The following is a 27,921-nucleotide window of genomic DNA, read 5'->3' as shown; positions in this document are numbered from 1 at the left end:
AGATCGAGGTGGACATTGATCGTTCGTAGGGTGATTATCTGGTACCCGCGCCATCAAAAGTGCGTACTTTGTAACGGAGTAAACGGGCACCAGTGTGTACAAAATACCAAGTTCTCTCCCGCCGTAACATTGAAAAAAGCTGGGACAACTTTTGCCTTGAAGAAACTACGACGAAGCATTTGTTTCCGAGAGTTTTCACTTCTGCAGTTGTACAATAAAATTACTGGTAAGTAGGAGGAGATCCGTTGTGACCTTGTGTTTTAATCAGTTGTATTTCTGTGTCAAATCCCAAAAGTGCCCAGTCAGAATCAGATGTAAATTCGGGAAAACTCAACGGTCGTCCAGTTTCCGGACACGTTGCGTTTTCCTGCAATTTGTGCAGGTAGCGCCGGTGTTAGTTTCGCTTTTTCTCCATTTTCTTCCAAGAGAGTGCAGTCCATCATTTGGTGTATTATTACGTACTGTATTCTCACACGACTGTAGTGGTAGTTTTGATCGACAAATGTAGACGCCAGACCAGGAAACTCATCCTTCTTTTAAGTTTTGGCATTTTCTTTTTTGGGAGAGCAAATAACTATGTTTATTGTTACTTTAGAGGGAGCCGTTTCTCACAATGTTTGATACTATCATTATCAAAAGCTGCTCCCCATCATTGCTTGTTACCAAGTCAATTTTTGTTGCTGATAATTTTTTTTGAGTAGTAACCAATAGTGTACAGTGCCTTTAATGTAACTACATCACTCGACAGAATTTGAGTTATTTTTCAAACTCCAAAGTCAGCATTTGATTTTGAAAATAATTTGTTTACATGTGTTCAAGGTGTTCCAATGACAATGTGAGGTATACTAGTAACAATATTCAATTGAAAAGCACAAGATTCTGAGACTTTTTCCATGCCTGGAAGCTCAAGACTATTTTTTATTCTGCCAGTTGAACATTTTAAAGTCTATGGGAACTTTTTTGAAGGGGCACCAAGGCCAGGGGTAATGGAGGAAGACCAGGGGTAACGATAGCCCACCTTGTTGAGCTGTAAATGGCTCCGCTTTTGACATCGGTCTCATCACTGTCACCATTATAGCCCACCTTCGATACATGTCTTAAACGCTAAGTTTTCAAAGGTCGCAAAATTGCGTGGTAGTTTGATTGCAATTTTCTCCCATTTAAAAAAGTCCTATAGGCCTACTACTCCAACAAACCTCATTTTATTCTTTACAATTGTAGAATTACTATGACACATAACAGGGCTTACTAAATGATAACCTTGTCCAGTTGTAATGATTTGAAAATTGGTCAAAAAAATTGTGTACAAAAATTACATTTAACGTGACTTGTTTGTGAGTCATGAATATCCATATGGTGACGTCATGATCGCTAGGCTTATGTTCGTGTACAGTAAAAACTGAATATGTATAAGGTGACGTAGCGATGCGCTGTATCTGGAAACTACCACCGAGCAACGTCACCTCATACATATTCATATTTACTTTGTACACCACACAAATTGATAAATCAGCGTAGTCATACAGCGTCACGTGACATTACCTCTTGGATATTCATGACTTGCAAGATTTGCCTGGTGCCCTGACTTCTCACGTCCAACAAGAGGAGAATCATTAAAACATGGCGGCGCCCAAGAACATGTCACGTTAAATGTAATTTTTGTACACGATTTTTTGGAACAATTTTCAAATCATCTTATCTGGACAAAGTCATCATCTAGTAAGCCCTGTTATGTGTCATAGTAATTCCACAAATGTAAGGAATAAAATGAGGTATGTTGGAGTAGTATAGGACTTTTTAAAATAGGAGAAATTTGCAATCAAACTACCACGCATTTTACGACCTTTGAAAACTTAGCGTTTAAGACATGTATCGAAGGTGGGCTGTAATGGTGACAGTGATGAGACCGATGTTAAAAGCGGAGCCATTAACAGCTCAACAAGGTGGGCTAGGGTAACGGAGGAAGACCAGGGGTAACGGAGACCGTGGCCTCCAGGAAATTCCAGGCCTGTTGAGATTGGTCATCACTGTGGCTTTTGGGCCAGCAGACCTTCGTTTATAGAAATAGAAGGAGCTCTTTTAATCGCTCTCCTGAGAATACTCAGGAGCTCAATTTGAGCTCCTAAAAAATCACTCTTCTTAGATTGTCCAGGAGCTCAATTTGTTTGATAGCATACTCAGTTTATGATTACTGAAATGGTCAGGTCGGATCGGACTCGGACGTTCACAAATAAAATTTACAGACAAAATCAAATAAAACAACCCCGACCGATCCCACTCCCGTGTGACAAAATACCGCACGATTTTAAGGTTTTATGTTTAATGTTTCCTTTTTTCTAAAATGTTTTCACATTTGATATAAAGCATTAGAAAATACACATTTTCTTACGAGAAAATACGTTGTTGCTCCATGGTTGATCTAGTAGTAGTTCTAGTATTGCACGGACGGCGTATACTAGCAGCGTGTGTGTGTATGTACGTGTAGTACGTACGTACGTGTAGTAACTAGTAATGTACCCGGCTGCGAGTTCGTAAGGCTAGCAATCTGTTAATTGCGCTGCTCAATCTCGAGATTGCACAACAGATGTTGATTGAGCTACGTACGCCGACGGTATGCGCTTCGCCCTCGCATTTGCGCCGCCTGGAAATGCGCTAAAACTCCCACGTGACACGTCGAGTCTTGTCTCAATGCGTTTATTGCTGGTTCGCGTAGATTTTACCAATAGAGGGCGTTTAATATCACGCTAGTGCATCGTTCCAAAGCGACCTCTAGCGTTCAATGTTTCTTTTATTTATTGTCGCACGCAAAGTAACAATGACTGGTGTGAAACCTGCTTTTGTGTTATAAAATAAAATACACCGTAATGATCGCGGAGGAGTGCTGTCGATCACGCACCTGAGAAGAGCCCCAGGAGCGCGGTAGGAGCGCGAGCGCGATCGCGCTCCTCAAACACGAAGGTCTGGGCCAGTTTTCATGTACCAATTTAAATCTAACTGTTTTTAATAGAAGGAAATTTGCATCAGGATGCCTGTGATTTTTGTTCACAGAGATTGTGAAAGTACTGCATTAATGGGAACTGCTCATAATACAAATATATACATTAAGAATATACATGTAACATTTCTGTGCGATCTCTCCGATCTTCCAATACATGCATTCTACAGGTTACTATAAGAGTAGCAAGTCATGGGGCGATACATTTTCCTATGCTGGACCCAAACTCTGGAATGACTTACCTCTTCTAATTTCAGTACTTTCAAGACTAAGTTGAAAATCACATTGTTTAATCTTGCCTACATGTGTAATTGGTAAATTTGTCTTATTTTCCTTGCCGTGGGTGGTTTCCCCTCCTGTGCGCCTTGAGCACCTCATTTTGGTGGATTGTGGCGCCCTATAAATATTCTTTATTATTATTATTATTTTACGTAGTGTTAACACACATCATAGACTCATTGCACAACGTGCAGCGCTCTTGCACATACATTTGGGGGGTTGGAAAAACATGTGTTTTTGCACTGTAGTGCGTGTAAACATCCTTTTGGGCATGTTTTGACCCCAAGAGACGCGCCTACAAGTGCGCTGCGAGTTGTGGAATGGGTCTACATGTATGTGGGTTAAAGGATTTGGGTACTTTTTCAAAGGGTCCTTAGATTTACATTAAACTTACAGGGTTTGAAGATAATGATATTGGAAAGCTTCCCTTCAAATATTACTTACTTAGGTGCTGTAGTTTTTGAGAAATGAGTAAAACAATGTAATGAAAATACATTTGTAAACGCTTATAATTTTCGTCTCATGAAACGAAAATTATTTTCATGACATAGTTTTACTCATTTCCCAAAAACGACAGCACTTCGGCATGTAATATTTTCAGGGAAGCTTTCTACTATCATTATCTTCAAACTGTGTAAGTTTTGTGTAAATCTGTAGACATTGTGTTTTTTGTCCTACAAAAAGTACATGACACCCTTTAAACCAAAATTGGTTTTCAAATCTTAACGTTTTGTTTTTGGTTTTGTTCTCCAGATGTTTGTTATGAATTGAATAACTGCAAGACGGAACAATGGAAGAGGGTCAAACAATTGTTTTAAGCACCCAGGGCGAGGAAGATCAAACGATTGTTCTAGGTGCCCACGAGGAGCAGGGGCAAACAATTGTTTTAGGCACCCACGAGGAGGACAACAACGTCGCCCACAATGTGGACGGCAACACCCAGATGGAAATCTCTATAATCAATAACGGCAGCGTCACTAACATCATCGATGCCAGTGGGAACACCCTCAGCAGGCAGGAGGACGACGTCATTGCTGTCCTTGGCCAGCTGTTTGAGAGCGCCGAGGACACCTTACAGCAAATGGCCGAAGCTGCGAGTCAGATAGATCCCAGACGTTCAGCACCGGACATCCCGGAGGAGCCGAAATCGGGCGGATCACGACACAGGCCATTCGCCTGCCAGTGCGGGAAGACCTACACGTGCAAGAGCCACCTCAAGTATCACCAGAAGGTCCACGACAACGTACGGCCGTACGTGTGCGACGTGTGCAACCTGAGTTTTCTGCAGCTGGGGCACCTGAGGCGACATTCTCGGATCCACACGCTCGATAAACCGTACAAGTGTGACGTGTGTAACAAGTCCTTTCGGCAGAGTAGTCACCTCACCTGCCACCTGCGCATCCATACCAATGAGAAGCCATACAAGTGCGAGGTGTGTAGTCAGGGCTTCAGACAAAAGAGCGCGGTGTATAGGCACATCCAGCGTATGCACATCAAAGAAAAGGTGTACGTTTGTTCCCTTTGCGAAAAGGGGTACAGCGGGGAGGCCGACCTCCGCCGTCACGAGAAAACCCACGTCAACATCACGTACTTTGCCGTCATGAATCTGCACACCAAACTATCGAAGATCTGCGGCCATATCGAAGAGGAGGACCCCTTAATTCCTGCGGACAATGGAGGGATGCCACAGGAGAATAAGGAGAATGACAATGCCAAGCAACAAACGAGCAACACCACCTCTCAATCGCAGACGATTGCTTCGAGAAACCTCGTGGGAAGTAACACCACAAAGAAACAGACTATGATCACCTCAAAAACGAACGTAAATAACTCGTCGATTGTGAATCACGTAAACGTCGATAACACCACAATAACGACTGGAATCGAACAGAAGGGGAATTTCACTTTTGTGGACGGCCTTCTGGCCCCTCTGTCTCAACCAGACGACCCAGCAAGACCATTCAAGTGCGACGTCTGTAATAAATCCTACAAGAGCAAAGGTCACTTGAAGTTTCACTTCAAGGTTCATCAGATTGATCGACCGTTCAGGTGTCCATTCTGCGGTAAGGGCTTCCTCCAGAAGGGACATCTACGACGACACGTCTTGGTCCACACCGAGGAGAAGCCCTATGTGTGCGCTGACTGCGACAAGGTCTTCAGGCAGATCAGCCACCTCAACGACCACAAGAAGATCCACGCCAACATCAGACCAAGCGTCTGTCACATATGCTCCAAGGGGTTCCGGCAGACCAGTGCCCTCAAACGCCACATCATACGCATGCATGCCACGCAGAAGTCGTTTGAGTGCGAGTCCTGCGACAAGACGTACCGCCTTGAGTCGGATTTGAAACGGCACCAGGCGACGACCTGCAATAAGGATAAGCCGCAACGTGTCCGGAGACCGAGGAAATCGAAAGCCCCCGCTAAGAGGCGAAGGATAGCAGACATGGTGGACGTAGAGGACGATGTGGAGTCGGACTCTTGCAATGTTTCACCTGATAAGTCACATCAACGCCAGTCACAGAACTCGTAAGTAGTGTCTGCTATGCTTTAAAGGGACAGTACACTGTTGGTAATTAAATAACAAACCTGTGAAAATTTGAGCTCAATTGGTAATCGGAATTGGGAGAAAATGATGAAAGAAAATAACACCCTTGTTGGACGAATTTGTGTGCTTTCAGATATTTTTTAATATTTTAGTGAGAAATTACCTCTATTTAAAAATCTATGCTACTTCAGAGCAGTGCTTCAGAGGGAGCCGTTTCTCACAATGTTTTACTATCAACAGCTCTCCAATGCTCGTTACCAAGTCAGTTTTTTAGTTTTTTTTTCTTGTGAGTAATTACCAAAGTAATTAAGGAACATTTTGCCTTGGGTCGGTCGAGTTGGTCTTTGAAAAGCATTTCAATTCCGTTTGTTGTAAAACGCATGGTTAGATGGATAATTTAAAAGTAGAATATAATGATCCACACAAGTACCACTGGAAATTGCATGGTTTGCAAATTAATTCATGAACTAACCCGATTAGCCATGTTATGGAGTCAAAATTTGGACTCCACAAAATGGCCAACCGTGTTTTGGACTCCACAAAATGGCCAACCGTGTTGGTTCGCGATGTAAAAGGAAAACTGTGCAGTATCTTGTTTTCGAGGGATGTTTGTGTGAATCATTCTATTCTACTTTTAAATTATCTATCTAACCTTAAATGCATTTAAAAACAAACGCTTTTCAACAACCAACGCGACTAGGCGTGGGACGAATAGTTACGAATATCCGGTTAATCTGTTAATGGCGAAAAGGTTTTCCTATCCGTAATCGCGAATGCCTTTTTTTTTCTTAACTGGATATCCGCAAGGGGTGCGAATACCTATTTATAAAACCAGATAGTCCTGTAATTACAACCAAGTAACCGGATATTCCTATAATACGCGATAGTCAGGGGGACTACTACATGTAATAGGAATGTTTTGTCTGAATCCTTGTAAAACTTCAATGGGAGACTTTTTGAAAGCTCTGCCACTAGAGGGCAGCAGACCTACCAGGTAAGGGTGCACAACTCGTATAGCAAACAATGGTAAATGCTAAAAATTCAAAAATACTCAAAAAACATTTAGAAGTCTCTCAGCCTCTTGAAAATTAAATCAGATACATTGTCATACAACTAAACTTCAGATTTCTTCTCAATGTTTGGTTGGTCAGCATTTTGGAATTTTTGCTAATTACCCTAGAAGAAATACTCCCAAAAACTCATGCACACCGCTTGTTATCGTTGGGGAACTCGTGTCCAGTACGTCCTGTTCCAGAACAGTTTGGTTTATGCTGGCATTGTGTTATGAGAAACAAAATACAGTTTGGCTAAATCTAAAATACAAAATTAACGACACGCAAAACACAAGGTATTTGCTGTCAGTGACCGTCACTCATGCTTCTCCTATTCCTAAAGTTGTTGACATTACCTGGTGAAGAGCGCCCTCTCTTGGTGATTGGCAGATAGTCAAAAGTTTCCCATTAAGACAGCATCAAAAGAAAAAGCAAAATTGCCATCTTTAATCGAGATCCGGTTAATTTTATGAATGAACCGAGTGACATTGTCTAAAACTGTAATATCAATCCACCCATAAGATCTCATTCACAAACGAACAGCGCCCTCTTTATTTTTTTATTTTTTTATTTTTTTTATTGTGCCCTCTAGCGGCTGGGAAAAATATGTGAACAACCGGTTCATTTCGGATAGTTGGCCAGCCGGTTAACCGAATACCAAGTTTTACTATTCGCCCAGGCTAAACTCGACCGATCTGATGCAACGTGTTCCTTTAAATGGTTTGGGTACTCTTACAAAAATACACAATGTCCACAGATTATGTATGAAGATAATGACGGTAGTAGAAAGTTTCCCTTAAAATATTACTTGCTAAGGTGATGTAGTTTTTTTTTAGAAATGAGTAAACACTGTCAGAGGAGACAAATGTTATTTCAGCATGTGCAACGTGATGTACACATACATGTAGTTACCAGTACTGGTGTGGATTTCATAAAAAGTGTAAGACTAGTCTTATCTCGTCTTAACTTAAGACTAGCCTTAAGTTTTTAATAGCTCCTAGGACAAGTCCTAAGTTACATGTAGGACTTCTCCCCTAACGCTTTGTGAATTCGACCCCTGGTATTTACGCGACGTTCCTGAAACCATTGCTCTCTGGATTTCACAAAAACTTCACAACTAATGAAGCTGAAACTTCTACAGGTAAATTATATCACATATGTATACTGTTTACATCTTCATTTTCTGTAAATAGGTATTCATGTCATAATGGTCAAAAACTTGGTTTGGCCTTCAAAGGCAAAGTATAATTTTAGTTTTATGAACTGTTAGATCATTTTAATCCTAGTGTAGCTACACAATAAAACATTTCCTTTCAAAAACTGGTCCAGTTTACAGTGTACAAAGAGCCATTTCAGGTACAATATACACAGGCGTACTATATCATTCATAGTGATTAATACAAAAATGTGATTGTGATACAATTAAGCAAGTCATTCACAATCACATTTTTCTAGTGGGCCTGTGTTCCTAAGCATTGATTACTGGCACTTGGCCGGCGAACCACTGTTAAAGACACTGAACACCTTTGGTAAATTGTTAAAGACGAGTCTTCTCGCTTGGTGTCTCAACATAAGCTCAAAATAGCAAACCTGTGAAAATTTGAAAATTTGTTGTAGAAGTTGCAAGATAATAATGGAAGAAAAAAAGTTTTGTGCTTTCAGATGCTTGAATTCAAGACCTCAAAATCAATTCTGAGATCTCGAATTCAAACTCGAATGTTTCAGTAAGAAATAACTTCTTTCTCAAAAACGAGGTTACTTCAGATGGAAGTTCTTTCTCACAATGTTATACATGTATGTTCAACAGTTCTCCATCGCTCAATACCAAGTTAGTTTTTTCGCTAACATTTATTTTCAGCAAACACCAATAGTGTCCACTGCCACTTAACAGTGTTATCCGTTTGTGTTTGAATGCAGCTCTCCAAGGAAAATCTTCAATTGTGAGATCTGCGACAAGCCTTGCCGTAGCAAGGCCGACAGGAAGATCCACATGCGCATCCACAACAATGAGAAACCATTCCAGTGCGGCATCTGCCACAACATCTTCCGTCAGCTGGCCCACCTCAAGCACCACATGCTGATCCACACTGGGGAGCGACCGTACTCCTGTCAGCACTGCAGCAAGGCGTTCCGCGGGAACAGCGCCCTCACACGGCACATTGATCGTATTCACCCAGTGGAGAAGAAATTCGCATGTGGAATCTGCACGAAGGCCTGCGCGTCTGAGGCCGACATCAAGCGACACCGGAAGTCACATCGCAACGAGAAAGACGGAATAGAGGGCGACAACATCAATGATGGAGGTGATGAAAACGACGCTGTCGGGGAATCGCCAGAACTGATGGACACCAAAGAGTCAGAAGCCGACCCTGGTGACAAGGTTGTTGAGGAGGAGAAACAGCTACCAGGCGTGGAGGATCCACTACCGAATGCGAAGAATCAACTATCAGAAGCGGAGACTCAACTCCGTGAAGTGGAAGGCAGCCTTCCCAGTGCTGGTGCAGCCAAAGTTTTCTCGACCGTCGACGAAGAACAGACGGGGGAAGATAGTTTGAAGGAAAGTGCGAACATAGAAACTATTGAAGGGACTCAAGACTTGAACGAGGGTCCTGAAACGGCTGATACTGAAAAATAGATCTGCAGTCAAATCGCCTTTAAAGACACTGGACACCTTTGGTAATTGTCAAAGACCAGTCTACTCACTTGGTGTATCTCACCATTGCATAAAATAAAAAACCTGTGAAAATTTGAGCTCAATTGGTTTTCGAAGGTGCGAGAGAATAATGGAAGACAAAACACCCTTCTTGTGCAGTTTCAGATGCTTGGTTTTGAGACCTCAGCTGAGGTCTCCAAATCAATTCAAATATTATTGTAGTGAGAAATCACTTCTTTCTCAAAACCTACGTCACTTCAGAGAGAGCCGTTTCTCACAATGTTTTATACCATCAACAGCTCTCCATTGCTCGTTGCCAAGTGAGTTTTTATGCTAACAAATATTTTGACTAATTACCAAGTGTCCAGTGCATTTTAGGGTCCAATTGCATTCTTAATGCTGATCTTGTCACCGTTATCACCAAGTGCTAAATAGTTCCTTTCAGCAAAAAACTTAGAGGGAAAAAAAACATGTTTTAAGGATAACCTAGTTTTGACATCAGGCCTGTATGCCTCCATTATGGTAAGGGCAAGGGCACCAAGGCAATTTCTCCTGAGAGTAGGGCACCCTTTGAGGAAATTGTAAATTTTTACTGTTAGCATTTCGAGGGCACAAAGGCAATGACCAGGGGGCATGGATGCAATCGCCTTTGTTGCCTCCATGAAGTATCAGGCCCGTGTATAGTGATTGTTGTTTGTTTCATAGACTGTTGGCCATGAAATCTTGGAATTGAAGTTGGTATCCGAAGTCAAATAAATCTGTTATAAATTTGTTTTTATTCTTACAGGTTTTATGAATTGGGCTCACATGATTTTGATTAGTTCGATATTGATCAACTAAATCAAAATCACATACACACAAATTGATTTCTACCAATCTCTTGTGTTTTTGGCACTTTGGTGAAAGCGGTGACAAACTTGTAATTTGTACAAAGCGTTTTTCCATAGTACTTTAAGAACAACAACATAATAATAATATTAATTTGTATAGCGCTGTTCACACCGGAAGTGCTTCTTAAAGCTCTTCCAACATTATTACCCCTGGTCACTGGGCCTTAACTCATTCCTTAAACCATCTCAGTTTGATACAATGTTTTATATTATATAAACACCCAAGCAGATCCTTGCCATTTGATAGGATGATTGTCCGTCACGTGATAGAAAAAAAAAGTACTAGAGCACGCTAGGCACTCACCGTGCATTTTTTCGTTCCATCCGAAAAATACTATTGCTTGGTGAGTAAAAACATCACTGTGTGCGCGTCTTTGGTAATGCAGCAGTGTATACTGCAAGGCACATATTTCGGCGTCTGAGTGTGTCAAAACAGACGCTTTTTTGTTTTGAAATTTGTATCCTCCAATTAAAATGGAAAAAAAGATCTATACTTGGATGTTATATAAAACGAATAATTATTTTGTTTTCATTCGTGCAATAGTGTGAATATGTTCATGAGTTGAAAGATGGAATGTTCTATTCAACTTTGCTCTGCCTCGTTAAATAGAACATTCAATCTTTAACTCATGAACATATTCGGTCCGTTGCACTCATAAACATTCTTTATTTGTATACTATCAACCTGTCCCCATTACTTGTTACCAAGTAAGGGTTTATGCTAGTAATTATTTTGAGTAATTACCAATAGTGTCCACTGCCTTTAAGGTTTACTCTGCTTATGGTATGCAAAGGGAACTCCAAGCCTATGTAACTTGTATCTTACAGGTTAGCAATTATACCTCTCCATGACAGGTTTGCTGTAAGAGGAAGAGAAAACAAAGAACCATTAAGTAGAAATGAGATTTTAGGCTTCAGAGTATACTCTTTATATTTGTTTTCTGGGTAATTGGCAAAAATTATCAGCACTTGCTAGCACATACATTTTCTTTTTTTATGCACGTCGCCAGACACACAAGGCCTGCAGGCCACTTCAAGGTGTGGGCTACAATTATTTTTTTTCATGGGCAATTGCCACCTACTTCTAGGGATGAATCAGAGTAACCCTTTTTACAGTCCATCCATACGGATGTAGGCTTGGGTATCATCAGTCCAAAGCCTGGCCGGTAGAGCAGATGCTACTCCCACAATATCACGTAGCAAGCGTCATGACTGGGATTCGAACCCACACTCTGCTGCTCAAACACCAGAGCTTGAGTCCGGTGCTCTTAACCGCTCAGCCATGACAAGTCTGGAATTACGAGGAGACCACGAAGGCTGCTATCTCTGTTGCCCCTGGTTTGGCCTTGGTGCCCCTTCAAGTTTTTCTTTCGGGAGTGCCCTTTTCAGAATGAAAATGGCCATGCCCTTTCAAGCTGAACATCCAGGCTTGCAAAAGTGTGTGATTCTATTGGCCTTAAGCAAAGGATTCTTAAAGACACTGGACACTATTGGTAATTGTCAAAGACCAGACTTCTCACTTGGTGTATCACAACATATGCATAAAATAACAAACCTGTGAAAATTTGAGCTCGATTGGTCGTCGGAGTTGCGAGATAATAATGAATGAAAAAAAAACCTTGTCACGCGAAGTTGTGTGCTTTTAGATGGTTGATTTTGAGACCTCAAATTCTAAACTTGAGGTCTTGAAATCAAATTCGTGGAAAATTACTCCTTTCTCGAGTACTACATTACTTCAGAGGGAGCCGTTTTTCACAATGTTTTATGCTATCAACTTCTCCCCATTACTCGTAATCAAGAAAGGTTTTATAATAATAATTATTTTGAGTAATTACCAATAGTGACCACTGCCTTTAAGTAATTATTTGATGCATTGTACATATCTTTAATTATTTGTATATTATTTGTATATTATTGTAAACAAATACATGTAAATTGGAAAGTGAAAATTTTCAGAATTGATCATTTGTTTAATTTTTTTTTTTTTTAAGTGACAGGGTTAACTTTTGGTAATAATTGTCAAAGACTAGTACCCTCACTTGGTGTATCTCAATGCATCAAACAACAAACCTGTGGAAATGTTGGATCAATTTTGAAAGAAACTAATTAAAACAAGAATACCCTTGTTACATACAATTTTGTTTTTGTTTTCAGATATCTGAGAAAATCTTCATGCCTGAAGCCTTTTTCAGGTAAATTCTTTTTGGGGGAAGAGTAACCTTTTTTTTCCTACATTGTTTAAAGACACTGTACACTATTTGTAATTGTCAAAGACTGGTCTTCACAGTTGGTGTATCTCAACATATAGAAGACTTGTCTTCACTGTTGGTGTATATCAACATATAGATGCATGTATAACAAACCTGCGAAAATTGGAACTCAATCGGCCGTCGAAGCTGCGAGATATTAATGAAAGAAAAAACACCCTTGTCGCACCATGGTCACACTAAGTTGTGTGCTTTCATCAGATGCTTGATTTCGGGACCTCAAATTCTAAATCTGAGGTCTCGAAATCAAATTCATGGAAAATAAGTTCTTTCTCGAAAACTATGTCACTTAAGAGGGAGCTGTTTCTCACAATGTTTTATTTTATCAACCTCTCCCCATTACTGTGACCAAGAAAGGTTTTATGATAATAACTATTTTTAGTAATTACCAATAGTGTCCACTGCCTTTAATAATACCAACAGTTCTCCCGTTCTCTTTACCATGTAAGTTGTTGGGGTCAGTATTTTGTTGATTAATTATAACCAAACGTATACCCTCCCTTAAATTTGACTTGTTTTGTTTTGAGCTTGATTCATTTATTATAAATATTTTGGGGTGATTTGAATTGTACAGAAAGTATTTGAGGCAAATTGGGTTTTAATTTCGAATTTCTTTTATCGTGTTTATAGTATTTAGTTTTGAACTAAAAAACCTTCGCTTTTCAGTGGGTCTTTTGGCATCACTTGTTGATTAGCACAGCCTAAAAGTCACCAAACACATTTGGTAAATGTCAAAGTCCAGTATTCTCACTTGGTGTATCCCAACATTATGCATGAACCTGTAAAAGTCTTGACTCAATATGCAAACGAGAATGAGAGAAAACATATCCTGATCGCACAAATTTGTGCTTTCAGATGTCTAATACACTGCAAAAACGTTGGTCAAATCATTTGTTGGGCAAAGTAACTTCAACAATTATTGGTCGATAATTGCCCAACAAAACCAATTGGTGTTGGACAAACATTTTGTTTGCCAATTTTTTGTTTAAAAAGCGGAACAAAATTTGGGCAAGTGTTGGGCAAATAATTCGTAATCTGAATTTATCATAACTGTTGGTTACACTTTTGCTTATTTATTGGAGCAACTTTTTGGGTAATTTTAGTTAATTTCGATTGTTGGTTAAAATGATGCACATTAGTTGGTCAAAATCATCCGATCATGCGCACTCAGAGTTGCCCAAAAGAGTTGCCCAAAAGTTGGGCAAGGTATGAAAAAACATAACGATATTTTCCAACATGGCGAGTGGAAGAGTGGCTGTGACGAGCGGGGTTTTCCAGTAGATATAGATCACATTTGAAGGTTAATTTTTAGCTAAACTATGAAGTTGTGTTTTCTATTCAGTCGTACATAGTCGTGACAGTTGCAGAGGGAGCAACACAGTGACACTACTGTTGAATTAGTTTCAGTTTTTAGTTTCAGTTTTATCATGCCATTATCTGCAACGCCGGTTGTGGCATGTATGCGTGTGCTTGCGCTGCAACTGTCACGACTGTGTACAACAACTGAACAGGAAACAAACTGTATTTTAGTTAAAAACTAACCTTCCAAAGCATCTACGAACCACTGAGCACTCTCTCGATTTTGAGAGAGATGCCAAGGCCTTGGAAGGTCACAGCTCACCACCGTTTGCCATCGTGGAAAATATATTTTCTACGCCTGCTTGTATGATCACAGAAGAAACTGTAAATCAAAGGGTTAAATACATTCACCATTTGTTGGATAACACCGAAAAGGGTTAAATCATTAATAAAATCATCGCCCAATTAGTGGGTTATTGATAATGTATTAAATACCCAGAAAATGGGTAAACAAAAAATTACCCAACTGTTGGTTACCAAAATATACCCAACTATTGATGAGGAATATTACCCAATTATTTGGCAATCAGAGTGCCTAACTTTGATGGGTAATATTTTGCCCAAAAGTTGGAGGAGTTCACTATTCGCCCTTATTTGGGTAAACAGTTGGGCATTTTTTTACCCAATTTGTTTACAGTGTAGAAGGCTTTAGGCCCCTTGTCTTTTAAAATTTGTGTTGGAAATTACTTCTTTCTCAAAATCTACGTTACTTCAGAGGAAGCCGTTTCTCACAATGTTTTAAACTATCAACAGGTCTTCACTGCTTGTTACCTTGTAGGCCTACGTTTTTATGCTAACAATTATTTTGAATAAACACCAATAGTATTCTGCTGTCGATGTCACCTATGCTCTTTCTAATTTATTATTAATCTTGGGACTTTTAAGTCATAAGATTAAAAAAACAAGTAAAGTTTCGTATCCAAAGACGTTAGTTAGGGTGCATCGAACCCATCTTAAAGTCACCTGGAAATATAATTTGTTTTCTTTCAAACATAAGAGTATGTGCTTACGAACAATAAAACAATTTTCTTTTAGTAATTGTTTGTCACGATTTATATGTTTAAAAAATATATAAAGTTGTTTAAACAGTTAACTAAGGTTAAAAAAAATCAGTTCTTATGTTATTTACAATTTTAAGAGTAGACCCCGACCCGAGAGGGCGCTGTTCGTGACGCTGTTCGCTTGTAATGCGTATAGTAAACACGCGTGCAAAGTACATGTACGTCCAAGTCGTGAGTTGGTACATTTCAAAAAGTGTTTTTTCTGCATTCAGCAGCAATACACCTGGTCGGCATTGCCGGAAGAAAAAAAAAATTGTGTTTACTCTACGCATTACAAGAAAAGTCTGCCTCGATTGACGTCACGAACAGCGCCCTCTCGGGTCGGGGTCTACTCTTAAAATTGTAAATAACATAAGAACTGATTTTTTTTAACCTTAGTTAACTGTTTATTCACATTCAACTCATCAAAACACATATATTAGTGACAAAAGCTTTATTTTGAAAAAATAACACTTCCAGGCGACTTTAAAGGGTGTATGTACTTTTTATAAGACAAAAAACACACAGATGTCCACAGATTTACGCTAAATTTACACAGTTTGAAGATAATGATAATAGAAAGCTTCCCTGAAAATACTGTTTGCTGAAGTGCTGTAGTTTTTTGGGAAATGAGTAAAACAATATGTAATGAAAGTAATTTTGGTCTCATGAGACCAACATTATTTTAAGCGTTTACAAACGTATTTTCATTTTTGTTTTACTCATTTTCTCAAAAAAATCTACAGCACCTCAGTAAGTAAGATTTGAAGGGAAGCTTTCCACTATCATTATCTTCAAACCCTGTAAGTTTAATGTAAATCTATGGACATTTTGAAAAAGTACCCAAATCCTTTAAGTAAGGACTAATTTCTCGTCCTAACTCGAGATAGATTAATCCAAGCGTTGCGTGAAATCGTCTGCAGTGCTGTTAAAGGAACACGTTGCCTTGGATCGGTCGAGTTGGTCTTTGAAAGAGTTTTGTAACCGTTTGTTATAAAATGCATATGGTAAGAAAGATGTTTTAAAAGTAGAATACAATGATCCACACAAATTTGCCTCGAAATTGCGTGGTTTTCCTTTTACCTCGTCGACTAACACAGTCGGCCATTTATAGGAGTCAAATTTTTGACTCCCATAAATGGCCGACCGTGTTAGTTCGCACAGTAAAAGGAAAACCACGCAATTTCGAGGCAAATTTGTGTGGATCATTGTATTCTACTTTTAAAACATCTTTCTAACCATATGCATTTTATAAAAAACGGTTACAAACCCTTTTTATAGACCAACTCGTCCGATCCAAGGCAACGTGTTCCTTTAACAGTTTCCATAATTTGTAAAAGTTGGTCTTAATAAACAATCGTTTCTACAAAATTCAGGGTTTCTCGGTGTTGTTTAAGTTTAGCCAGTATGCCTATACTCGGTATAATATGACAATTATCCTTCAAATGGAGTTCCCAACTATGATTGTTTTAAATGTAGGTTTTATTTGCACTTAATTTGCTTTTCTCCACAAACCCCTCAAACTGGTTTAAATGTTGAAGAAGAATCTTTACGGGAAATAAATACTTGAATTTATATACAGAATGACGTTTATTTTCTCAGTTGTCTGTGGTTTTAAATTTACAAGACGTGTACATATTATTATTATTTTTTTTTTTACACATACACCGATGTGTGTTGGCACTGTATACATGTACTTGGTACTTTCCGAGTACTGTGGAAAAAAATATCACAAGCATGTTACTCGGGTGGGATTCGAACCCACGACCCTTGCAATTATAGAACAGTGTACGTGTACAGTGCTCAAAAACAGCACAACCAGTGTACATTATTTAGTTGTTACCCCGCCCCCTCCCCTTCCCCCTCCCCCCCCCCCCTTAGCTGTTACAATTTCAATACGGAGACCAGCGTTCATGTACAACAGTTTGTTTTCGTGTGTGTTTTGTTGTTGTTTTTTCGATTGTAAAAAATGTTAGGTCGATGTTAAAGCAATACGGCATGCCACAAAAAGCAACACAACTGTGTTTGTATCCCCTCAAAACAAATTCAATAGCTTTGAAGATCAGCAGCCTGTGACGCTACTAAGGCAAAATGTGTTTGGCAAGCCAGACCTATAATAATAGAGCAGCAAAATGCAAATTACATCGTATTGTGTTTGGGGGGGGGGGGGGTACAGACGCAGCGACTGGAATCTGCAGCCTTGAACCGTGTACACAAAAATTGCCAATTTATGCATATTATTATTATGGTATTTTTCAACTGCATGGCATGATACCGTTGTGCTATCGACTGGAATATAACAATACTTGTAATGGTTAGGCCGTGTATTATCGACATCTATTATATGACGCGCAGTGGTGGACTATTGGTTACTCTGGGAAAATTCAGTATTCTCTACGGCTTTATGCAATAAATGTTTATTGTGGCCATGTTGGATTTTGGGTGGCGTAGGAATTAAGGGTAAGTTGTGTTAAAGGTAATATTTTAGGAATTCTAAGATACAAGATATCACTGTTTAATTTTAGTCTGAAGCTAACAGAGGTTCAAATTCGAGACTATAATTTTAATATGAAAATAATACAGGTTTTCTCGGTCAATTTCGGAAAATGAGCAGCAAATTTAACCACCAAGGTATTCTATTTCGCGCGAAATCGAATGCAACTGAAAAGGGTCATTCGATTTCGTTTTATGATTAGTCAAATGTAAGGTTGCGTCGTTCGATTTTACAAAATAATCATTCAATTTAAAAATTCACCAAAGCAGCATTCAAATTCGCAGACGCTTCTTGAGGAATGTGTGTCACGAAAAATGACGATACGCTAAATTGAACAGAGTGCTAAAGGAATTTGACTCGACTCAAAACGAAATTGAATGGCCGAATTCTGAATTTGAAACGCAGCAACAACTGGAGAGGCAAAACAGCTTTAATTCGAACGCATGGAAATGAAACTGACTGCTTTGCCGAATTTGACCGAGAAAACCTATATAGGCCCTATATGTCCATCTGAAATGCAATCGTATCGAGAAAATATTAAACGGTATTTGAAATGCTATTTAAAAACAAAACAATACTGCTTTCAGTTGTTACAACTAAATTAAGGACTTATTTGTGGAAAATTAATGTCCATGGTTTTTCACTATTTTTTCCCCCGGCTTGGTTATAAAGTGTTGATTACACAAAACTGCGTTGATGCGACTACGTGATACTTGTGGCATCTCATTTAAACTACGGGCCATGTTTCTGATAACCTCTTTTAAAAAAAACTCGTGCTTGTGGCTTATTTTAAAGGCAGTGGACACTATTGGTATTTACTATAAAAAAAATTATCATCATAAAACCTTTCTTGATTAATACGAGTAATGGGGAGAGGTTGATAGTATAAAACATTGTGAGAAACAGCTCCCTCTAAAGTGACGTAGTTTTCGAGAAAGAAGTAATTTTCCACGAATTTGATTTCGAGACCTCAAGTTTAGAACTTGAGGTCTCGAAAACAAGCATCAGAAAGCACACAACCTCGTGTGACAAGGGTGTTTTTCTTTCATTATTATCTCGCAACTTCGACGACCGATTGAGCTCAAATTTTCACAGGTTTGTTATTTTTTGCATATGTTGAGATACACCAACTGTGAAGACTAGTCTTTGACAATTACCAAAAGTGTCCACTGTCTTTAACAGAACTCGTGACTGTCTGAGTACATGTATAGACCTATATGCATGTACAGTGCCTTTCACACATCGGTGTAACCCCATTGGTTCCATCTGAGGTATTGCATCTGGGCCCAATTTCATAGCGCTGCTAAGCACAACAATTTGCTAAGCATGAAATTTCTTCCTTGATAAAAACAGGATTACCAACCAAATTTCCATTTGTTGCATATTGTTTGTTACTGGTATTCAGCTGTTGTTTGCTTATCCTGAAAATCACGTGGAAATTTTGATGGTAATCTTGTATTTATCAAGGAATAAATTTCATGCTTAGCTATTTTTTTGTGCTTAGCAGCCCTATGAAATTGGGCCCTGATCCGAGAAGTTATATATTCAAATCGTCCCGATGCTTTTGTTGAAAATGTATTGGTAGAGAGCTGAGAAAAATTCATCGCAGACAGCTTTTCAAGTTTGTGTGCCACAACATTGGGAGCTAGTACAGACCTTTCTCAAGGTGTGGACATTTTACTCCATTCGAACTCATTGTAACCAAATTGAGGCTGGACGAAAAATAGTCTGGTGCCATGTTTGCGCAATGAATGTTAGCATTCATTACTGTTATGGAAACAGGGAACATGACCAAGATGATGACAGCGTGACAAAATGTCTATAGGCTTAATGATAATAACAAACACTTGTTGGCTGAACCCTTTTTGTAAATCATGAGAAAATAGTGACGATCCCCCGTTGCAATTCTGCCAACACATTAAAAAAAAAAAAAACTGTAATAGGCCTAACTTTGATAATTATTTTGAACTAACTGCACAACGCCTGACAGTTGCCAATCGAGTGATCCATTCAATATGATCTTTGTTAATTCTAGATTATATGTATTGTGTTTCAGTTGCAGCCATCATGATTGAAACCAAACTTTACGCTGTGCTTCTAATGGTGTTATGTTATATATGTAAGTCGAAATAACTTTTGCTACCTTTTAATTAAAAAAAAAATTAATGCCTGACGTTTCGACCCTAGCAAAGTCTTTCTCGAAAGACTCTCAGCTGAGGTATCGAATTCAAGGCATCTGAAGCACACAACTTGTGCGACATTGGTGTTTATTCTTCCCTTATAATATCTCCCGGAACTTGGACGACCAATTGAGTCCAAATTTTCACAGGTCTGTTATTTAAGGCATATTGTTGAGATACACCATAGAGACATGATGGGATACACCAAGTGAGAAGTCTAGTCTTTGACAAGTACTAAACGTTTCCAGGGGTGGATTTCACAAAGGTAGTCCTAACTTAGGACTACAAACATGTAGTTCTAGGCAATGCTTAGAGATAGGACTGGTCCTAAGTTAGGACCAGTAACTCATTCTAACTTAGGACTGGTCTTATCTCTTAGCATTGCCTAGGACTAGTCCTAAGTTAGGACTACCTTTGTTAAATCCACCCCAGTGCCTTTAAAGGGAAGGTAGACGTTTGGTAATTACTCAAAACAAATATTAACTTAAAACCAACAGGTAACGAGCATTGGAGAGCTGTTGATAGTAGAAAACATTTTGTGAAACAGCTCCTTCTGAAGAAGCATAGATTTTGAGAAAGAGGTAGTTTCTCACTGAAATAATAAAAGACTTCTAGCTAGAAGTATTTTATTCCTATCTGAAAGCTTACAAATTCGTCCAACAAGGGTGTTTTTTCTTCGATGACCAATTGAGTTTAAATTTTCACTGGTTTGTTATTTTAGGCAAATGTTGAGATACACCAAGTGAGAAGACTAGATTTTGACAAGTACCATACGTGTCAATGCCTTTAAAAATAAAACCAAACTTATTTCGTTGCAGGTAGCTGCAGTTCCAGTATGCTTTGTTATAACCAGACCGTACACACTGTACCTGGACGCGAGCATGTAGACTTCACACTATTTGACGGGTCAATGGACACGATAAGCTGCGAGGATGGATTTGGATGCACGGTAAGAATATCAAATAATTTGCATATTCCATGGCAGGCAAAATGGTACACTGAATAAACCCTCCCCTCTAGCTCTACATGTGTAACTCGATGCAAATTTAACTATGGGTGCGTTCGATTAGCTTCCCCGGGTCGACCCCGGTGCGCTCATATTTGGGTGGCTTTGTTTTTTTTCCAGGACGAACGTGGGCAGATAATTACCCCACGTTAAAAAATACGCCACCCGTGTATTTTTTTTCCAGGACGAACGTGGGCAGATGCACGTTTTTCCTTCTCTAATCGAACGATCACTCACCCTTCTCGTGGTGATGTCAGTGCACCTCGGGCCAGCCCCAAGTGACCCTACAACCTCGTCCCCATGGTTTACTTGATTTTCAACCATGTTTACAATAGCAAACCATGGGATGTAAACTCCTTACTTGGACCCTGATTAGACAACGACTTTACAAAGAATATGTTCCATATTCATAGGTACGGCCAGCCGCCGGCAACCAACAATGCACAAACGAGCTATTAAATCAGGTACCGTACTACGAGTGACGAAGATGTGCATTTCGAAAAGAAGCCAGACTATTTGAATTTGCTTACCTATCCAAAAATTTGGCGTATGCAAATGATCCAATACCAGGGTGAGAGAGCGGTCAACCTTGTAACCACTCGACACACCCTGGGGACGAGGTTGCAAGTGACCCGATCCACAAGCGTTGAGCCCACGTCCATAATCACCCTTGACCTCGCATCATTTCACATGGCCTTGATTGTTCTAGAGATTCACAGTTAAATCCGAGGTACATACCCTACTAAGGGACTAGTGTACCAGTCCCTATCACAACGCAAGAAGGCGCACTGTTTCACTACCTTTTTGCTTCTTTTCACATTACAGAAAACTCTCATTAAAGACGGCAGGAAACTTTTAGGGGTAACGAGGGGTTGTGGAATATACTCCTGCCTTGGCAAGTCGCTATTTAGATTGGATGGATTTCGTTTATACACCCACTGCTGCCAGGATCCATTTTGCAACAGCGCTGGAGCAGTGAACTCTGACTTCTTGGTCTTCGCAATATCATTGGCTATTGGTCGGCTAATAAGAACACAGTAAGACTGCACGTGGTTGTTCGACCACGTTGAGACAATGTTAATTTGAGTGGAAGGGGAAATTCGATTCGTCAAACTGAGTTTTAATCGTTTCGAGAAAGGAAGGATCTGTGCATGTTCAGCCACATCTGAACATTGAAGCTGTGACCTTAGATTCTGTCACCACCCTAGCGTCAATCGTGCACGGTGCTACATCCTCAAACGGGTCTCGGAACTGGAGTCAAAGCCGAGGCTTTTTCAATTTCAATTTCAATTTCATTTCATTTATTCTGGTTATGAAACAAATGACTTTCAGAAAAAGCGAGTTTAGGCTATGTACATGGCCAACAAACACTGGGATAAGACGTGAAAGTAACTTTCAAATAAGATGTGAAGAAGCTGGGCTAGTACACCCGGCTGTTGTTAATTATTCAAACTATTGGTAATTACTCAAAATAATTGTCAGCATAAAAACTTACTTGGTAACGAGTAATGGCGATTTAACCTCATACATTTCTGATCAAGCCAAACTGTGCTATATTGTACTATTTCAATAAACAAAATTACACAACATTGATAAATTGCTTGAATTTTGCCTTGTGATTTTATTTATTTGTATTATTGGACCACATTTTTGAAGTTCGATTTGTATGCATTATTGAAGTGTACCGAAGTCTGTAAAAGTTGGATTATTTGGTGGCGCAAATTTGAGTGAGAAAATTTCAACAATGAAATAACGTCTTTTTTTAATAGTCTACCTACAAGTTATTTATCCCTACAAAATAATGAGCTGAGAAATGAAGAAGAAAAAGATAGACCCCATATAATTAATACCTTTAGTTATTTCAACTTCGCGCTAAATTATTTCAAATTAAACACGCGTAATAGGCTACTTGGTTTGATTGCCACTATTTATTGCAGTGTCACTTTTAATCAAGCCTTCGATTCTCGCATTTTGAATCATTCCGCGAGATCTTGCGGGAGCCACTTTTCCCCTCTGGTCTTGGACAGACACCGGTGATTGGAACCAGTTAAAGCAACCGACAGGTACCCGATTTCTACATAACGCGAGATAAACCTAATATACAGTGTAGTAGAGGTCTGGGTGCTCGACGGCTTGATGCCGTGACGCGAGATTCAAAATGGCCACCAGCCATGCTTGAGAAGTTGTCAATACCGTGGATATACTTACGATGATTTGATGTGATTTAATGTCTCTATGGGTAAGCTTTATCATGTAGTTTATTTAAGTTAATAATGAAGAATCGGATGGAGGCCTCGTGGAAGACGTGTAACCACCTAAATTGTCATAAAACAAGTAATTTTGTCGCATTTCTGTTCCACTTTCATGCTCAACGTAAACAACGGCAATCCGGAAGTAGCAATGTAACGTTGGAGCATAGGTCATTGTATCGTCAATGGCAACTTGCTGTCAATCAGATGCTGAAATACGCAATCGACTTTTCTGTGTAGTTTCCAGATTATCCTACTTCAATTCATTGATAGATCAATGTGTCGGCCATTCCTACATGTTTCTAAAATGCCAGTTTTTGTTTACATGTAACACTGAACTGTTGTTTACCTACTTTTGTAAACTATTTACCAACCAAATAAAATGATCAGTTCTCTGACAGTCGTACAATCCAAAAGAATTGACACTGGTATCATGTTTCAACCTTTGCAGGTTGCCTTTTTCATAGGTTGACATTCTAAAACTGGTTTGTTGCCACATATACTGCCCAGTGGTGTGTCTTTTTATGACAAAATAATACAACTTTTCATAATCTGAATAGAACCTGGGCGGTTTTTTTTTAGTTTTTTTTTAATTAACCGATTATTTTTTTTATTTTTTTTTATCGTCTTAAATTGCCCAGTGATGTGTCTTTTTTATGACAAAATAATACAACTTTTTATAATCTGAATAAAACTTGAGCTGTTTTTTTTTTTTTTTTTTTTTTTTTTTTTTTTTTTAATTAACCGATTTTTTCATTATTTTTTAAATCATCTAAAATTTCATGCAGTTATGTAATAGAGGGTGAGGTATGAGTCAAATATATACCTTGGCAATTTTTTGAGATACTGTCTAGTTTTCGATGCCCCAAATCAAGATAAAATGAATATTTGAGACCCACCCATTTGTTCCAGCAATCTGTAACCTGGAGACTGTCTTTTGCACATAAAGAACTACCTTTGGTTAAATTTTGAGGCAAATCGGAGAGCAACAAATTTTGAGGGTGAAAAAACGTCAAGTTATTACCCTTGTCGTTTTCTCAAAAATCGGCCGGAAAATGTTGATTTTTCAAAATCGCCTGAAAATTCATGTAAAAGTGTATTAGAGTGCGAGGAGCAGAAAAATCTTGGTTTTAGTCGTCAACTTTTTGATAAATTGCCTATTTTTCGATATAACAATGTCTCAAATAATTATTGTATCAAACTCATCCAAACAAAAATATACCATACACGGCTAGTACCCACCAAGAACACTTGGAGGAAATGTAACGATGTTATATTATTCCCGCCGTCGTGTTGATCTTAGCTAGCCTACTAAACACTCAGCCACCCAACCCCAATACCCCGCCACCCTCCCCCAGCGACAGTCCCCAAATTCCCATCGAAATGCCAGACCAATTTCCTGTGTGAAATAATTGTCTATACCTACAGCGTGTGCCTTCGACTCAAATAATAATTTCGAACCAATTAGGAGTCCCCTTTTATATGTTTCCTTGTAAACTAATGCGCCAGACTTTACAGCGTGTGCCTTCCACTCACAGTATTTTTTTAAATCACAACCTAAGAGTCCCCTGTCAGTAAAGCGTATGCCTTCCTCTCTCAAATTATTTACAAGTCTAAAGCAAGGATTTCCCTATGCCATAGTACGTAGCGTATACCCTTTCCCCATTATAAACTAATTGTCTATATTATGCCTACAGCGTGTGCCTTCAACTCGAATATTTTCCAAGTCCGAACCGAAGAGACGCCTGTCTACCCATACCCGTCATAAAAGCATATGCCCTACACTCTCAAATTATTTACTAAGTATACAGCAAGGATTTCCCTATGCCATATTACCATGCGTACCCTTTCCCCATTTAAACTAATTGTCTATATTATGCCTACAGCGTGTGCCTTCAACTCGAATATTTTCCAAGTCCAAACCAAAGAGACCCCTGTCTACCCATACCCGTCAGTAAAGCGTATGCCTTCCTCTCTCAAATTATTTACGAAGTCTAAAGCAAGGATTTCCCTATGCCATAGTACCATGCGTACCCCTTTCCCCATTATAAAACATTGTCTATCTTAAACCTACTGAGTGTACCTTTTAACTCAAATATTTCCTAAGTCCGAACCAATGAGTTTCCCATGCCTATGTTTACACCAGCCCACAGCTTGTGCATCTCACTCGCAAATTACTAAGTATAAAGCACTGCTTTTACTATGCCATAGCATCAAGTGTAAAGTGTTCCACTCGCAAATTATATACTAAGTATAAAGCATTGATATTCCCATACCATAGTATCCTATGAAAAGTATTCAACTCACAAATTATATACCAAGTATAAAGCATTGATATTCCCATACCATAGTATCCTATGAAAAGTATTCAACTTACAAATTATATACTAAGTATAAAGCACTGAAATCCCATGCCATAGCTTTCTACGTAAAGAATGGACCGAAGGTTTATCAGGTCTAAAATGCGAATGATCTTTGGGGGGGACCCAAGTGGGTGTCGTAGGTGGGCGTCGGCTTCCGTAGCGAATGGTCCCCGGTTCGAACCCCGGTGGTGACAGCGCGGTTGCCGTCCGAGAAGCCTCGACCCACCAGACAGTGGCACACACCGCGCAGTGGCACTCACCGCTAGCACTCGCTGAGGAAAGAAACTTAAAACTTAAAACGAACCTATGCTCTTTTTTATATAAATTTAATTTTTCCAATTAAAAAAATATTTTTAAAACGTCTAGAACTTTTCCGTAGCGGGATTCGATCCCGGTACCTTTCGGTCCTCAGACCAGAGCCCTTCCACTGGGCCACTGGTCCTTCTTATTTAAAGTGCGTTCGAGTTTAATTTTAAACCTTCGTATGGACAACTTTAAATCAAAACTTTGTAAAAGAACACCCAGGATTCGAACCCCGTACCTTTGGGTGTTGAGTCCGGAGCCCTTCCACTGGGCCACTGGGCCTTCTTACTAAAGTGCGTTCGAGTTTAATTTTAAACCTTCGTATGGACAACTTTCAATCAAAACTTTGTAAAAGAACACCCAGGATTCGAACCCCGTACCTTTGGGTGTAGAGTCCGGAGCCCTTCCATTGGGCCACGTCTCCTGGTACTCAATTGCGTTCGAGTTTAATTTTATATCTAAGAATGAACAACTTTAAATCAAAACGTAGTAAAAACACACCCGGGATTCGAACCCCGTACCATGTGGTGTAGAGTCCGAAGCCCTTCCATTGAGCCACTACTCATCTTATTTCGGTTGCGTTCGAGTTTAATTGTATACCTTAAAATGAACAACTTTAAATCAAAATGTATGCTTATTATGCCTTCCAATTGTAATTTATATACTAAGTGGTAAGCAAGGATTTCCCCATGCCATAGGGTACTGCGTGAACCAATGTTCTTAAGCGAAGAAAAAGAACACACACCGGGACTCGAACCCGGTACCTTTGCGTCCAGAATTCGGAGCCCTACCACTGGACCACCGCTCTTCTTACTAAGATTGCGTTCGAGTTTAACTGTAAACCTTAGAATCAACAACTTTTGATCAAAATGTATTATATCTTACAGGTACGCCTTCTCCACTCGCAAATTATTTATAAGTGGTAAGCAAGGGTTTCCCATGCCATAGGGTACTGCGTGAACCAAGGTTCTTAAGCGAAGAAAAAGAACACTCACCGGGGCTCGAACCCGGTACCTTTACGTTCAGAATCCGGAGCCCTATCACTGGGCCACTGCTCTTCTTACTATGGTTGTGTTTGAGTTTAATTGTAAACCTTAGAATGAACAACTTAAGATCAAAATATATTATAACTTTACAGGTATGCCTTCTCCAGTCGCAAATTATTTACGTAAAGCAAGGATTTCCCTATGCCATAGGGTACTGCGTGAACCAATATTCTTAAGCGCAGAAAAAGAACACACCCCGGGGGCTCGAACCCGATACCCTTGCGTTCAGAATCCGAAGCCCTATCCACTGGGCCACCGCTCTTGTTACTCCGATTGCGTTCGAGTTTAATTGTAAACCTCAGAGTGAACAACTTTAAATCAAAATGTATTCGAGCTTACAGGTTTGCCTTCTCAACTCGCAAATTAATTACAAGTGTAAAGCAAGGATTTCCCTATGCCAAAGGGTACTGCGTGAACCAATGTTCTTAATCGAAGAAGAAAAAGGACACTCACCAGGGCTCGAACCCGGTACCTTTGCGTTCAGAATCCGGAGCCCTACCACTGGGCCACCGCTCTTCTTACTTTGGTAGCGTTCGAGTTTAATTGTAAACCTTAGAATCAACAACTTTTGATCAAAACGTATTATTACTTACAGGTTTGCCTTCTCCACTCGCAAATTATTTACAAGTGGTAAGCAAGGGTTTCCCATGCCATAGGGTACTACGTGAAGCAAAGTTCTCAACCGTAGAAAAAGAACACACACCGAGGCTCGAACACAGTACCTTTGCGTTCAGAATCCGGAACCCTACCACTGGGCCACGTCTCCGCTCTGCCTAATTTGCATATAAGTGTAGTATTGTATCTCGAACTACAACGTTAAATATTAAACAGATTAGATATCATGATGGGGACTGGGACCGTGGTACCTTTTTCTATGGAACGACAGAGGTGAAGCATGCACGGGACTAAAACGAGCCTATTTATTACTGAGAAATATCAGCGGTTGAAAACGCCTCTACAAGCGGGGCAAATTGGGCGTGTGGGGAGGGGATGGGGGCATGTCAAACATAGGGCGTAATATTGTGGCCAACTAAACCATGTATTATTATATGTAATAAATTATGGATAATCTAAGTAGTTGAACTCTAAATAAGAACCGGCACGGAGTCTTCTTTATGTTTTTATTTATTTGTTTAATATTTAAGTTTCTACATTTCGCATAAAACTGCTATTTAAAATCAAGATAACAAGAATTCA

The 27,921-nt window shown here is 39.5% G+C and overlaps 2 protein-coding genes across 2 annotated transcripts; both read left to right on the top strand.

The window, feature by feature from the left end:
* The first annotated feature begins 105 nt into the window (after positions 1-105).
* On the top strand, positions 106-15,342 carry LOC139942873 (uncharacterized). Its single transcript, XM_071939675.1, has 3 exons — positions 106-226; positions 4,028-5,803; positions 8,792-15,342. The coding sequence occupies exons 2-3, from the start codon at positions 4,065-4,067 to the stop codon at positions 9,507-9,509; spliced, it is 2,457 nt and encodes an 818-aa protein (XP_071795776.1). The 5' UTR covers positions 106-226; positions 4,028-4,064; the 3' UTR covers positions 9,510-15,342.
* A 1,999-nt stretch (positions 15,343-17,341) lies between these two features.
* LOC139942874 (uncharacterized) lies at positions 17,342-22,340 on the top strand. Its single transcript, XM_071939676.1, has 4 exons — positions 17,342-17,543; positions 19,634-19,696; positions 20,576-20,706; positions 21,589-22,340. Exons 2-4 carry the CDS (start codon positions 19,645-19,647, stop codon positions 21,802-21,804), a joined length of 399 nt encoding a protein of 132 aa, XP_071795777.1. The 5' UTR covers positions 17,342-17,543; positions 19,634-19,644; the 3' UTR covers positions 21,805-22,340.
* Positions 22,341-27,921: the final 5,581 nt, after the last annotated feature.

The sequence above is a fragment of the Asterias amurensis genome, chromosome 10, assembly GCF_032118995.1.
Source record: "Asterias amurensis chromosome 10, ASM3211899v1".
Classification (NCBI taxonomy): domain Eukaryota; kingdom Metazoa; phylum Echinodermata; class Asteroidea; order Forcipulatida; family Asteriidae; genus Asterias; species Asterias amurensis.
Note: the sequence above shows the minus strand (reverse complement) of the source record. Positions and strands in the feature narration are given on the sequence as shown.

Coding starts and splice junctions, on each gene's coding strand:
- LOC139942873 (XM_071939675.1), top strand. CDS start 4,065: ATGGAAGAGGGTCAAACAATTGTTTTAAGCACCCAGGGCGAGGAAGAT. Junction 5,804..8,791: donor CAACGCCAGTCACAGAACTC/GTAAGTAGTGTC, acceptor GTTTGAATGCAG/CTCTCCAAGGAAAATCTTCA.
- LOC139942874 (XM_071939676.1), top strand. CDS start 19,645: ATGATTGAAACCAAACTTTACGCTGTGCTTCTAATGGTGTTATGTTAT. Junction 19,697..20,575: donor AATGGTGTTATGTTATATAT/GTAAGTCGAAAT, acceptor ATTTCGTTGCAG/GTAGCTGCAGTTCCAGTATG. Junction 20,707..21,588: donor AGGATGGATTTGGATGCACG/GTAAGAATATCA, acceptor TTCACATTACAG/AAAACTCTCATTAAAGACGG.